We start from the raw sequence: 15,494 nt of genomic DNA, 5'->3' as shown, positions 1-15,494 counted from the left end.
TCTCACCATGGAGTGATACAGAGGCATTATGACATCCACAGTTTTATCTGCCATTCCCTTCCTAATGAGTCCTAACATTCTGTTTGCCTTTTTGACCGCCACAACACACTGAGCCGACAATTTCAATATATTATGCTCTATGATGCTTAGATCTCTTTCCTGGGTGGTAACTCCTATGATAGACCCTAACATTGTGTAACTACAGCAAGGGTTATTTTTCCCTATATGCAACACCTTGCACTTGTCCACATTAAATTTCATCTGCCATTTGGATGCCCAGTCTTCCAGTCTTGCAAGGTCCTCCTGTAATGTATCACAATCCATTTGAGATTTAACTACTCTGCATAATTTTGTGACATCCGCAAATTTGATCACCTCACTCTTCGTACCCCTTTCCAGATCATTTATAAATATATTAAGAAGCACTGGTCCAAGTACAGATCCCTGAGGCACATTACTGTTTACCTTTTTCCACTGTGAAAACAGACCATTTAATCCTACTCTCTGTTTCCTTTTAACCAGTTTGCAATCCACACAAGGACATTGCCCCTTATCCCATGACTTTTTTGTTTTCTTAGAAGTCTCTCTTGAGGGACTTTGTCAAACACCTTCTGAAACTCCAAATACACCACATCTACCAGTTCACCTTTATCCACATGTTTATTCAATTCTTCAAAAAAAGATTTGTGAGGCAAGATTTCCCTTAGGTAAATCCTTGCTGGCTGTGTCCCATTAAACCATATCTATCTAAATGTTTTGTGATTTTATTCTTTATAACCATTTCCACTATTTTTCCTGGCACTGAAGTCAGGCTTATCGGTCTATAGTTTCCCAAATCACCCCTGGAGCCCTTTTTAAATATTGGGATTATAATAGCCACCTTCCAGTCTTCAGGTACAATAGATAATTTTAATGATAGGTTACAAATGAATTCTAATAGGTCTGAAATTTAATTTTTTAGTTCTCTCAGAAGCCTAGGATGTATACCATCCAGTCCAGGTGATTTACTACTCTTCAGTTTGTCAATCTGGCCTACTACATCTTCCAGGTTCACTGTGATTTGTTTCTGTTCATCTGAATCATTACCCTTGAAAACCTTCTCTGGAACAGGTATCTTCCCCAACATCCTCTTCAATAAACACTAAAGCAAAGAATTTGTTTAGTCTTTCCACGATGGCCTTATCTTTCCTAAGTGCCCCTTTAATCCCCCGATCATCTAATGGTCTAACTGACTCTCTCGCAGGCTTTCTGCTTCAGACATATATAAAAAAAATGTTGTTATGGCTTTTTGCCTCAATGGCCAAATTCTCTCAGCCTGTCTTATCAATGTCTTACATTTAACTTGTCAATGCTTATGTTTTATCCTATTTTCTTCTGATGTGTCCTTCTTCCAATTTTTGAATAAGATCTTTTGGGTAAAATAGTCTCTTTCACCTCACTTTTAACCATGCTGGCAATTGTTTGGCCTTCTTCCACCTTTCTTAATGCATGGATTACATCTGGACTGCATTTCTAAGATAGTATTTTTTAACATTGTTCATGCCTGTTGCACACTCTTAACCTTTGTAGCTACAGCTTTCAGGATTTTGTAAACTATTTTGCTCATTTTATCAAAGTTTTCCTTTTGAAAGTTTAGTGTTAGAGTTGTGGATTTACTTACTATCCCCCTTCCAGTCATTAATTCAAATTTGATCATATTCGGGCAAATTTTAAAAGTCCTGCTCGCGTAAATCCGGGCGGATTTACGCGAGCAGGGCCTTGCACGCCGGCGCGCCTATTTTCCATAGGCCGCCGGCGCGCGCAGAGCTCCGGGACGCGCGTAGGTCCCGGGGTTTTTGGAAGGGGGCGTGTCAGGGGCGGGACCCGATGACGTGGCATTACGGGGGCGGGGCGGGGCATTTTGGGGGCGGGACCGGGGGCGTGGCACTGGCCCGGGGGCGTGGTCCAGGCCTTTGGACCAGCCCTTGGGTCGGAGCACGGCGCGCCAGCAGTCTGCTGGCTCGCGTAGGTTTACGTCTGCTTCTCGCAGGCGTAAATCTACGGACAAAGGTAAGGGGGGGGGTTTAGATAGGGCTGGGGGGTGGGTTAGGTAGAGGAAGGGAGGGGAGGGGAAGGGGAGGGGAGGGCGAAAGAGAGTTCCCTCCAAGGTCGCTCCGATTTCGGAGCGGCCTCGGAGGGAACGGTGACAGGCTGCACGGCTCGGCGCGCGCCGGCTGCCCAAAATCGGCAGCCTTGCATGCGCCGATCCACACAGCTGAAAAATCATTTAAATTCAGTGGACTTCTCGCGGCAACTTTGCTCAGACGCCGGTAAGAGGAAACGGCGGCAAGGTTGGGTGAGTTTACTGTTACCTTTATTCAGCATCACCAAGGTATGTGCCAAACAATTTTATATTAATATAATGAGCTCCATTAAGTAACTACAAGTTGTTTGTCCTTCGCAGAAAAATAATAGCCAAGCAAGTTATCTGAGTACCGGGGCAATCTGTAAAAAACTGAAGCGGAGTGTGTTTCAGTCCCTGATGCAGCGATGCGAAACACGCGTCGGACTGATTTATAATTCTGGCATTTCAAGGAAGTCATTTCAAGGAAGATTTAACCCCGACACAGAATTTTATGAAAAAAATTTAAAAACCTAAAAAACCTAAAAAATACAAGTAGTGGAATAAAGGACTAGAGCCAATGATTAAACGTGACCTGAAGTGGCAAGACCTCAAAGCAAAAAACGCTGGTATGCCTGCAGGTGTTATGATGGCTCTGTAAGTAAACAGCACATTAAGCAAAATCATATTTACATGACGTCTTTCTAGTGAAGATGGGTAATTGAAATCTCCCATCATTACTGCACTACAGTTTGGTTAGCTTCCCTAATTTCTCTTAGCATTTCACTGTCCATTCCCAGTTTGGCCAGGTAAGAAATAGGACTTCTAAACCCTCCTAGCTTAATAGCCTTCCTTCTGCCCTGTTAGCCTGAACCCTTAAAAGCCTTCTGCCCTGTTAGCCCTGACCCTTAAAACCCCGCCAGTCTATCTATATTTTATTACTTACACATCCTCCATAGCAGAGTAAAGTTACAGGGCAGGGGATCCCGGTGTGCGCTTGTGCGCATTTATGTGCTGGTTTCAATGTGAAATACAGAAATGCCCATGTCTCGCTTATGCCCCATCCCTGTTTTTGTACTTTTCATTTGTGCGTGCAGTGGGAGATATGCACATACTCGAGCTTCTTTTAAAATCTACTCGGCGCGTGCTGGCCCAACATATTCACGTATCTGCCAGTTTTGGCACATGCTGGGTTTTTAAAATTCACATTTTAATGTTTTGTTTCTTTTTATTCAGCAACTACCCCTGCCATATTGGCATCTCATTTGCCAAACTTTCAACATATTACTGTGCTTTGTACATATGTAGAATGCCCAAGAGACAATAAAGAACAGAAGCAATGCCCAAGTCCTCATTATAGTGTGAAGGCTGGGTTTGTGAATGAATTGCTGCACAAATGTGCATGTGTTGAAAAACAAGGAGAAACTCTGTACTGAATATCTGTTCAAAGCTTATAGACTCTGAAAATAACAAACTTGGAATTGGTTATTTTGGGGACATAATTATTCTCATATATGAATTACTCTGAGCCATTTCTATGTCCATTATATATATGTGTTTTTTACTTGTAAAAAATTTATTTTTTGGCATGTTCAACGGGCTGTGGATGAATAATTGAGAAGTTCGGGGTACCTCTCTTAGGAGAGGCCTTACACACAAACCCAGCTTGCTAACCTCCAACACTAGCGTGTTCTTTCGATGATTGGTTGCATTGCATTTTCACCTGTTTTTGATTCGTTATATTGCTCCGACAAGACTTATATACAACACCTTGGTTACGTGGGATGAAAACTGGCAGTACCAGATTAATATTGTATTTATCTGTTTTTTTTTTTTGTTTTGTTTTTTTAAATAAATAACACAATCTGACATATTAAATATCCCCAACAGTATATCACAGAGACAGAAGAAACGGTTAAAGCTATTAGAAATGCTGAAAGGCTCAATCTGTTTTCACTGGATCCTGATATATCTGTAAGTAATATATATTTTTTTTAAGTTTCAGAATCAGTAAAAAACTAAAAATGTAAGACATTCAAAACATCCTATAGCGTCTTAGATGTGGAAATACAGAAATTGATAACAGGTAAAGACAGGCCTATCCAGTTGGCACAAGTTCCCTATCTTTTATTATACTGCAGACCGTACCTGATTTCCCCTTTTATTCATCTTGCCTCTCCCATGCCTTTTTGGATTCTGATACCATTTGTGCCTGGGCACCACCACCAGTGCTAGGAGATCATTCTCTGCATCCATCGAGCCTTATGTGGAAAAAATACTTCTTTACCAGACTATGTAGAAATAAGGGTCCAAAAGCAAGTTGTAGGTGACCTTTGCAACATAGTAACATGGTAAATGATGGCAGATAAAGACCAAATAGTTCATCCACTCCGCCCAGCAAGTTGCATACGGTAGTAACTGCCACTCTGCGCAGGTTACCCCCCTGCCTTCTGTTAAGGGTAGTATTGGATGGATTTCTACATATTCAAGTGAACTAACATGGCAACTGCAAAACTTTGCTCCTGGGTTTATGGATTTACATGTGACTGCAGGGATGGGGACACACGTCTCACGGGTTCTGTGATCTGGGGACAGGACCCGCCCTGTAGGTCTACTAAGACGTTCACACACAGTCCACAAAAATAAACCAGTTTACACCAAAGGGTGTGTTCCAAAAATAAAAATAACTTGACTCAGCAAGAAGCTAGGAAACATTAACACACAGAAAAATGAGCTCCGTCAGATTATTCAGTCCAAATATGTAAGACTTGTTCTTCAATATTCTGAAAAGTCACATATGCAGCCAAAGATCTTAGGTGGCTTAAGGTCACTCAGGGAATTGGCGTCTCTAGTATTCTTCCCAAAAGCCTTTTATTTCTCAGCCCTCAGGGAAAAGAGAAAGAATCTTTCTGTAAATGCCACAGTTTACTAAAAACTGGCTGGCTAGCCCAGCACAAATCTGTTCACTGGTTTCTGGTGGTAAGATCTTAAACTGGCCCTTTTCCACTTGCAAATGATTTCCCCTTTATTGAACAGAACACACTGGAAGCCCCTTGGTGCCCTCCCTAGAGTCCATAGCCCAGGACTCTTTAGATTCCAGGATCCAACTCCTCCTTCAGGGCATCATCATCATCATATATCCCACCTTCTCACTGGCCCACCTTTGAAGGGATAGACCATACATCACTCATGGTGACCCTGCTGCCCAGTAACACTCCCATAACTAGAACATTCTCCATGTTGCCTAAGAGAAGGCCTAGTGTCCCGTACGTCCAATAACAGAAACAATTGTAAATTTAGATTTTATGGGTCATTTTCAAAGCCATTTAGATTCATAAATGGTTTCTTACAAAACTGAATGAAGATTGTATGCATAAAAATATATGCTTGACTCAATTTTGCACATATACAAAAAATGGGTGGTGTGGGGAAGGAGTCGGGATTTATGCATGTATTTCTGATTTTAAAAAGTATGCTTGTAAATTAACCCGCACTGGTTAGTTACACCCTGCAAAGAACAAGTATAACTTTGTGCAGGTCAATATGTGAGGTTTTTCGGGACAATATTCAAAGCAAAATTATATGCATAAGTTTGCTTTGAAAATCGACATGATTTGTGCACATAGACAACACATAAGTTACACAGGTTGTTATAAAGTTATCCTCTGTCAGGACTGTCCATGGGAACTGCAGTTGTTTGTCCTGTTAACTAAAGGCTGTGAATTTATGAGACCTCTGAGAAAAGTCAAATTGGCACATTATCAGCCTAGAAATGTCTGGAAAGTTTTCATGGTGTTATACACACAATAGAATTCAATTAGTGCAAGCCTGTAATTTTTGAGAACTCGTAAGCAGTAGCACCATCTGTCAACACTTCAGTCATAGTAATTGTTCCTTCATGCATCTCTCATAGGCTTTAGGGATGTGTGTTTGTTGTTTGTTTTTGTTTTAGTGTGCACTAAAATGAAAATGAACCAAAAAGAAAAACAACCCCAAACCAAATAATTAAAATTAAACAAAACGAAAATGAAAATGAATATTTTTTTTGGCTGCACATCCCTAATAGGCATTCATAATGCAATTGCCTTTAAAAAGTACAAAAAATTATCAAAATGAAAAGGAAATCTTTCAATCATGCACCTTGTGAGTGGCTTGATGAGAAGTGCTAGACATGCTGACTGAGCTCCTTGAGCGCTCTCATTAGGAATCTTAAAGAACAACCGGAAAGAAAATTGGCAGAGGAGGGAAGGGGGGGACCAGGAAAGAAGCACATTTATTAAACAAACAAAAAAAAAGAGCATGAGTGAGGCTAAATTCACAGTGGAATGTTAAAACACCTGTTATGCAAAATCAAAAAACAACAGGAGAATTGCTTGTGAGTTACCAGAGCCTGGATATGTTCAGCAAATATCCTGTGCGTAAGAGATGCAGGTCTACATGTAACTACAGGTTGATCAAAAAGTCCCTCTGCTCTGATAAAATTACTGCAGCTCACTTGTAGGGAAAGCTTTTGTGAACCGCGTCTCCGCTTTTCCACACCAATGATCAGGGCATAGGGATCAGTGGGGGAGATGGGGTGCTATCAGTGATTTTTGCTAATAAAACGCATGTAGGGATAGACTTAAAGAGCTAAACATGTACATCCTAGAGGAAAGGTGAGAAAGGGAAGATATGAGTGAGACATTTAAATACCTCCAAGGTTTACATACACAAGAAGTAAGCCTCTTTCAATGGAAAAGGCCGTAGGACAAAGGTCATGGGACGAGGGTGAAAGGGAGTAGGCTCTTAGAAAATATTTATTTGCTTTTTATTAGCATGGAATCAGAGCCGGTGCAAGGGTCTGTAGCGCTCTAGGCAGAGCAATGTAACACCGCCCCCCCCCCCCTTTCCCCAAACCCACTCTGAGTTGAATGTGCCATCTGACACTGGTAGATATATAGAGTTAGGGTCACTCTCTTACAGTTCTCTCTCTCTCTCAAATGGCGCCTTTGCGTTCCTGGTGGCACCCCACCCACTGATGCCTCCCTAGGTGGTTTCCTAGACCCGCCTAATGGTCATGCTGGCCCTGCATGGAATGGCTTCCCAGTGGAGGTGGTAGAGACAAAAAAAGTACCTGAATTCAAGAAAGCATGGGATAAATACAGGGAATGTCTAAGAAAGTGATGGAATTGTAAGGACTACATAAATTGGACAGATGAGCAGGCTAGATGGTCTTTTTCTACTGTCATGTTTCTGTGTTTCTAAATAATAAAGATCATTATCATGACAACAATTTATTTCAATTATGACAAGATCCATCTAGAATTAATGGAGCCTTTTTTCCAGGACACACACACCTACAGTCCACACATATGCCTGGATCAAAAAAAAAATGGCCCTATCAAAATCCTTATGTCTACCCTGACATAGCCTCATCATTTGGTGTGGATAGGACACTAAACGTAAAATTTAATAGGACACATATACAGACTGATCTCATAAAAGAAGGGAGCAGGTCTCTATTTGCTATTTCTACCAAAAATGGGACTTTATTTTTCACCCAGCACTTTCCTGCCCCTTTGGGTCTTCAGCTCAGTCAGAAGCAAGGTTGGGATCCTGGTGCCATTAGTGTTCATTCACAACTACCCAGGGCATGCCCCCCCCCCTGTTTTATAACCCCTGCCCCCCTTCCACCAATGTGTCTAGTATGATCATTGCAGTGATGGTCCTGGGCCGGAAGCCAGGCCCCAGGGCTCCAAACATGGGCTCTGAATCCAGTCATTAGGTGTCACCCTTTAAGTGGTGACTATCTCTTCCTCTCTCTTGGGGACTATGAATGCTACCTCTGCAGCATTCCCAATTGTAGCCATCCCAGGAAGAGCTGACTTGGGGTCCGAACCAGGGACCTTCTGCATACCTTCCACGGAGCCACTGCTCTGACTTTGGGGCTGATTTGTACAGTTTTCTTGGGATTTGCACAAGCGCTGAAGGACTTTGACTACCTGGTATTAACTCATTTTATATTTCAGCACTGAAGTAGCCTTGTGTTTGCATAAGCAGCATTTAACAACAGGGAGAAAAAGAAAAGGCTTAGACAGCATAGAGAAAGCAGTTTTGGAAGAAAGGGAAATAAATAATAGGAAGGTTTAGATATCATTTTAAAAATCATTTTTCCATGTAATATTGTATGTCTAATCATGATGAATTATCCATAATAGGCAATGAAATCTCAGAAAATTGACTTCACAGTGAAGGATTCTGCAATAAAGCCATTTCAGGAAAAGATTGCAAAGCGGATTATGATAACGTGTAAATCTCTTACACTGAATCTTCAGGCTTGTGTTACAGAGAATGAAATTGACCCAGTGACAAATGTAAGTTCTGAAAACATTTTCTCTTCCATAGCAGTGAAACATTCGATTCCTTGACTCTTTCAGTTCCAGACACTAAATCCAACATATGAGGAATATACAGCACCAGCAGCACTAATCAGGCACTTAAATGGCAGGCATTTTATTTGGAGAGTTACAAGTTGAAATGTGCCTGCCTCTGAGCGGGTCATTACTCAAACATTGCCTTCGCAATCGCAAGTAGAAAGCACCTTAGAGAATTGAGAGCAAGTCTTCCGGCGAGAGTTAGTGCCTCACTCCTGGGGGGAGCGCGTCCGCAAATGTATCACACGTTTGCACCACCTTTTTCTAAATGTGAAAACACTGGAAGATTTTCAGGGACCGGCCTGCAACAATTTTTTTGGACTTGAATAAAACCGGAGGAAAGGCTTTCGATAAATCGTCCCTTAAAGAGGGTCATTTTCCAAAGGAGGCTCGGCTTTACCAGGAGAAAATGGCCCCTTTAGAAAATTGCCCGACCGATAGGTGAGTGAAGTTGTGGATGTCGAGCCTGTGCTTACCCCGCAATGAGCAGAGGCATTCCCCGGGGGCACCATACTGTTTCCAAAAGCACGCACGGAAATTTCCTTAACAAATTCTGTGCAAAAATTAGCGGCTGTAAATATGTGCGGGTAATTTGGATGGTGCAATTTTCAAAGGAAAAGTATGTGCCTGCTTTTCCTTTGAAAACTGGTGTAACTTCTGTGGGTATGTAATGGAAAATTTGAAGAGGCTGTTAAAAAAAATCACCCCCAGAGTCTTGCAGGTCCAGCTGACCTATGAAAATCAAAATGCTTCAATACAAACTGCCCATGAAGTGAGCTAGTGGTCTTAGTCTAGCTCCACATTGATAGGTGCCCTCCTTGCCATGAACACTATCATGCTAAGTGGCAGAAAGAGCCAAGGACAAGATGACCATGAGGCCTAGAATGAACTTGTGCCAGTCGAGGTGGACCCTGCAGAGCAGACTTGTGGCCTGTTTGCAGAGCACTGTGGGAGAAACTCATCCTTCCATTGCCTCTGCTATACCTGTTCTAAGGATCAGTTGGTAACCTTGGGCTTCATGGCTATTAATCTGCCACCTTTCACAAGCATTAACTTGTCTAGATAATTTATAATTTTAGAAAACTCCTACAAAGACACGGGCTTCATGGGAAACAGTGACACGGGAGCTGCCTGCTATCCCCAGATAAGGGGAGGGGGGGAGCCACAACCTTGGAGGTGCTCCGCCTCCGGATCGGGTAGAGAGGGTGGAGGATGGGGACATGTATCGGAAAGCATGATTAAAGCTGGGGCTTATCTACCTAACAGCCGTGTCTTTCGGTGTTTTTTTCAGATAAGTTCACCTCATAGGTCATTTTGGTTTTTCCTAGACGAATGCCGGGGCACATTTGTGCTGTTGGGCCCTCAACTGCTTTGAACACAAGCATCGCTCTTCTTTCTCTGCTCCTTTATTTGAGATTTGGCTGTAGCCTCCACCATGCACAAGCCTGCTTGGTGGGGGGGGGGGGAGTCACTGGCCTTCTTCAGTATGGATGGGTGCAGTGCTCCCGACTTGAGTTGTGGCCCTCTCCATCTACGTGCCTGTTATTGGCAGCCTCTTCATCTTTGTGCAGCCTCTGTTGGGGCAGGGATGGGTGTGCCTGGTAAGCTCGAGTCGCGGCCAGTGGCCTTCTCTTTGATCTGGGCAGCAGCAGGGGAGAGTTATGCAGGTCAGCCTACGTGTGGCCTTCAGTGTCATGGGAGTGGACGCGGCAGTGGTTACTCAGCTTGCAGCATTCTTTGATGGCATTGGCATGAGGTCCACGGCAACATCCGTCATCAGATGAGAGAAGGCCTCACTGCAGTCGCCCTAGCACCTGTATGAAAAATAAATGGGCTGGTGTCCCAGAGGGATTCAAGCTATTGCTGCAGTGGGTTGGGGGGGGGAGGCTTTTGATGTGGTGATCTTGGTCTCCAATTTGGGAATCGGGAGGCCAGCGGTGTGCATGTGCCACCACCCTCTGGATTGTAGCCATCTCATGTCTACGGCCGACAGGGATGAAACCAGGAGGAGAGGTAAGCTGCTCCTATGTCGCCACCCTGATGTTCATCACAGTATGTGGCCATGGAGCATTGGTTTCTCAGTTGCCCATCACATGGAGTAGCACTGCTGGGATCCTTGATTTTGTGGAGCTAGTGATGGGTAAAGAATAGGTCTCTTGTGTGTTGTGGAGAAGGTTGATCCGCCTTTGCAGCCATGATAATTGTTAGGCAGGGATGCAGAGCCAGTCATATGTGAGGCCTTCGCTGCCAGAATTCGAACCCCATTGGCATGTAGACTACCATGTGGTGGTACTCAGCTAACGACTGTAAAAAAAAAAAAAAAGGTGTGCGGGATCTTTGCCAGCACCGTGATAGAAGGGGTGGAACCGAAAGAGGGGCAGGTGATGGCTCGTTTCCGTACCTTGGATCCCCTCCCCGTAACCATGTATTTCAGGTGTGCTGGATTTGTGCTGTCGCCTCAGCTAGTGCTGCCCATCCTTGGGGGAGGAGACAGCAGCCTCTTTACTTTTGTGTTGCTGGTTGCTTGAGGCTGGAATGGATGTGTCCCATGAGATGAGGGGACCGGGTAATGAGCCTTCCATCTGCGTGCAGCTACGTAGGCGCATGGGGTGTGCTGTCTCTCAGTGAGCGTTCGGGCGGCTGGGCCTTTCTATTTCACAAAAAGTGCTTCCATTTCCCAGGTTTGCTTTGCTCCCACAAGCTCTTTCCTCAGCTAGGACTGGTTCCAGGCACTACTGATCTTTTCAAGTGTCCCAGCTTACATCATATCTTGGGTGGCAGCGGTGCTGCTTGGAGGTTAATTACTTCATTTGTGGCTCTTTCCTCAGTCCTCAGTTACTCACCCCCGCAGGCGTTCATTTACACTCCTAGTCCCACTTCCAGGGCAGATAGGCCTTAGAGATCCTGGCAACACAGAAGCATGACAGCTGTGTCACCATATCTCACACCTCTCTGCATGGGATATTACAGGTTGGATAGCTTCCCACAGTTTCCTCTGGCTCTTGCAAACTCTCACTAAAATGGTTTTATTTACAGAGTCTCTGGACTCTTCACTCACTGCTTTCCAGGAGTTGTTTTTTTTTAATTGCACATCACATAATTTATGCAGGCTCATCTCAAAACTTGCACATCTGACAGGGTCTGCTTTTATCACGGGGCTTGCTGTGGTCCGAGGAGGGCATCCAGTCTCAGCATCCAAAGGTGGACTGTTACTCCCTGCACTATACACTTGCCTCCCACCCATCTCCACTTGGGCTGTTTTTCCCCTACTAATGTATGATTTCTGTAAGAGCTATGTTCGATACTCTGTTGCAGTTTTTCTGCTCTCCTGCTGTGCCCTGACCATATTGCTGGTTATTGCTGCTTTGATTACCAGGTATCTCAGGACGTGGCTCTTGGGTTGAATACCTGCCTATATAGGACATGGTTGTTCTGTGCCATGGCTTTGCTGTCTCTCGGTGGGAAAGGCCTCATGTTGGACACAAGTGTGGGGCACAGGCTTGTATGTTAATGGCTAAATGCAATGTGCAACTTTGCCAAGCTGTAGGATAGGTGACACAGAGCACCCCAAGGGTGCACGGCAAGTGCTATGTTGAAAAGTTGGTCAGGCAGAGAATACCAAGCTGGAATTCCCACAACTAGATTGTATGGGTGGGTAAGAGAGGAGATGAGTCGCCTGTCAAGTCTTCGGCTTTCACAACCAGGATTGGCCTGCTCTCCACCCCAAGATTGTGCTGCATGCTTAATAAAAGAGTTCTGCTCTTTTACGAATTCCAGTATCATCAGAGGAACGAGGTTTCAATGGCCTTGCTTCCCCAATAGCAGAATGTTGTAGTAGCACGAAAGCGCATTGAGCCTTTATGAATTGCATCTCAGCAGGCGAGGGAGTGGTCACACCATGGGGCTCTGGGAATATGTTTAGTGGCTGAATTGTTTATGTAATGGATCTATATTGCAGCCATGTCCATCCAATAAAGATCTTCATTCGAACAATGGTGTGATATAGAACTTTTTTCACAGCTCCAGTTAAAAAAATGAGCTAGGGAGAGTGGGGGTGAGGGGTGGGCAATTATATAAGCGGAAGAGAGGAATCGAGCTTGCATCCGATGCGGCGGTACCTTTTTATTAAGTAGTGGTTGGCGATTGATGTTTCCCTTTGAATTCTTTTGGGTTTGGTTTTTTTTGGTGGTTTTTTTTTTTTGTATTTCCATCCTTCTCATTTTCCAAACATTTATTTTGATGCTATGTTTATCATTAGAAATTAGTGGAACCAGCAGCTGTGACATTTGCTAAAGTCATTCCTGCAGCACTGAGTGCCTTTAATTATGTTTTGCTGTAGCATGCTGCTTTATTAAATTATACTTAGTCTTTCATAGTTTAAGCTTTACACTGTCTTTAACAAATAGTTGTCTTCTCCCCGCAGCACTTCTCTAGCTGCTTCTTTCCATCTAGCTCTCACCAAATGCATGGCCGTCAGTATTTTCTGATTTCCCCTCTCAACAGCTGCCATCCAAGCACAGCAATGACCTGTTGTGTCCAAGGCCAGAATACAGCTTTTATCAGAGCTTCTTCAAAAGCTGCTCTTTGACTGGTCCCTTGAGCAGGACCTAGTGTTGGCCCTCCTTCCAAGGTATCCGAGCATTACTGCACTGCTGAATCCACAGCCGCCCCAAGGAACGGGAGCTAGGGCCAGGAATCAAACTTTTGTCTCTCACAGGGAGTTGCATAATAATCCTAATTACTATGCCAGCTTGCTGCCTCTCAGTTTATTATTCTTAAAGGTCTCAATTTTGCAAAATTTGGGGATGTGTATAAAGTTATACATTAGTGTACATTTCTATGATCCACAAAAAATTTTTTTGTGATAAAACAAATACATAACTGGTGAAGTATCTCCAAATATTTATGCTGCTATGAAATGTTGCAAAAGAGCTGGCCATAATGGTAAAGCATATTACTCTGCACAAAGATGCTGAGTGATTTTTCAAGCTAATGTTGTTTTTAATCTTCTTTTTTTCCATAATAACATGGTGGATCTGTGTTTTCTTTCTCCAGATTGAGCCATTCTTTGTGAGCATCGCTCTTTTTGATATCAGGGACAGTAGGAAGATATCTGCCGATTTTCACGTGGATCTGAACCACCCTCTTGTTAGACAGATGATTTTAGGATGTTCACCTTCAGCAGAAAACGGAGCAAATTCACCAGTTCTTAGGAAACAATCAGGGGAGCCACAGATCAAAGGTTTTCCAGAGAAATGGCTGCAGTACCCCAAACAGGTTTATAGATCGTTTTGCACTTTTTTTGTTTGTTTGTAAAACCAGTATTGAGCCTTGCGTGAGTTGGAGATGAAAGGGTTGAGTCCCCCAAATTCGTGACTTATAAAAATTCAAGGACACAAAATTATATGTCGAATTCTTATGTTAAAAAATTCTAGAGACCAAAAGGAACATGGGTGAATGGACACAGTTTGCTGGTGTATCTGCTTTATGTATTGTGTGGCTTCATTGGCTGAATTAAAATTGATCAATCACATGCATTATTATGGAGAAGGGGTGGTCTAGTGCTTAGAGAGCAATTGGCTGTGAACCACAGAAACCATTGATCAAGTTTAGCTTCTAGTTTGGGATCTATTTACTAAGCTGCAACAAAAAAATGCTTGAAGTGCTATTTTACCACAGGGAAAAACTTTGCAGGATTTACTAAGCTGCGCTTCAGTTTAATAAATCCTACAATATTTTTCCTTGTGTTGCTGCAGCCGGGAAATTCACACAATCCTGGCCGCAGCAACCCATGATAATGGCATACTATCCCAGGGCCACCAGGCCCAGTCAAAGCTTCCCACCCCCATACCAATATCCCTGGTAATAATCTATTCGAGAAGACCATGACCCCCCAACCAGATCATCAATTTCAAATAAAAATTATCCAACTGCTTATTCCCTACCCCCTATTGCCAAGTCCTGTACCTGTTGCAAACCCCCCTTATTACAAAATATAGCTTTCCCCTTTCTGGGAGCCACTCCCCAGCCCCTGATCCTTCTCAGGCTTATGATGAACTCCCTGTGGGGGGGGGGGGGTGTTCTAATGGGGGCAGGATTGATCACCAGTTGCTCCTACCCCATCAGCGATATTTTTACTGACCCCAGGTGCTCAAGCTTGGCAAAAGGGTGTAGGAAGTTATGTTTATTTCTTGATGGCCCAGGTGATGGTACGGGGAGGAATCATGCCCTTCACCACTAGCCCACCAGGCATTTCCAGACAGTGGAGTGCGGGAGAGGGGCCTCTTAAATTTTGACCCAGGGAGTGTCACCAGGGGCAGTAACCTGGCAGTGCTCCCAGGAGAAGGTGTAGTTAAAGTTTTCAGAATAACGAAGCTTGCAAAGTTTACCACAAGCTGTGTTATTCTTTTCCATAATAATGAGCTGATTTGCTTGCATTTGCAGGTGACACAGTTCATTATTTTTAACTTCCATTGGGACTGCTTTTTGGGGGTATTAAGTTGTGGTATTACAGATTAATATGCATTACCTTTAATTAATGCACATTATCCATTTATAATGTGTGTTAATTGGGCAGTTATATGCATTATTGTGATAATGCAGCTTAGTAAATAGTCTCGTTTATCTCCTGTAGCCTCAGGAACCCATTTAGATTGTAAGTACTTTGGGGCAGGGAACTGAGTGACAGTGAAGGTACTTACACATAGGAGATCAGAATCTGAAAGGTGCTGGTACTTAAACTAAAATCAGAAAAAGACATTTGCAAATGCAAAATTAATTATGGACTTTGTGTTATTCACAGGCCATTTTTTCCATCACTAACCCTCATTCAGAAATTGTTTTGGTGGCAAGGATAGAAAAAGTTCTGATGGGAAACATTGCTGGCAACGCTGAACCATACATTAAGAATTCAGACTCCATGAAGGTAACACGTTGTAATAGATTTAATACAAAATACTTTGGCCTCAATATTCAAAGCT

General features: G+C 43.3%; 1 protein-coding gene across 6 annotated transcripts in view; it reads left to right on the top strand.

Annotated features, from left to right (window-relative positions):
• The window catches only part of DOCK10 (dedicator of cytokinesis 10), a 401,455-nt gene that overhangs the window by 203,491 nt on the left and 182,470 nt on the right, over positions 1-15,494 (top strand). For all 6 annotated transcript variants that reach the window (XR_003858608.1, XM_029615672.1, XM_029615673.1 and 3 more), the window contains exons 10-13: positions 3,992-4,075; positions 8,299-8,454; positions 13,570-13,791; positions 15,317-15,439. Coding sequence is in view for 5 of the 6 variants with exons in the window: in XM_029615672.1 (XP_029471532.1) it covers positions 3,992-4,075; positions 8,299-8,454; positions 13,570-13,791; positions 15,317-15,439 (585 nt within the window). In the remaining variant the exon portion in view is untranslated. The remainder of the gene's footprint in view (positions 1-3,991; positions 4,076-8,298; positions 8,455-13,569; positions 13,792-15,316; positions 15,440-15,494) is intronic.

This window comes from Rhinatrema bivittatum, chromosome 9, assembly GCF_901001135.1.
Source record: "Rhinatrema bivittatum chromosome 9, aRhiBiv1.1, whole genome shotgun sequence".
NCBI classification, from domain to species: Eukaryota; Metazoa; Chordata; class Amphibia; order Gymnophiona; family Rhinatrematidae; genus Rhinatrema; species Rhinatrema bivittatum.
Note: the sequence above shows the minus strand (reverse complement) of the source record. Positions and strands in the feature narration are given on the sequence as shown.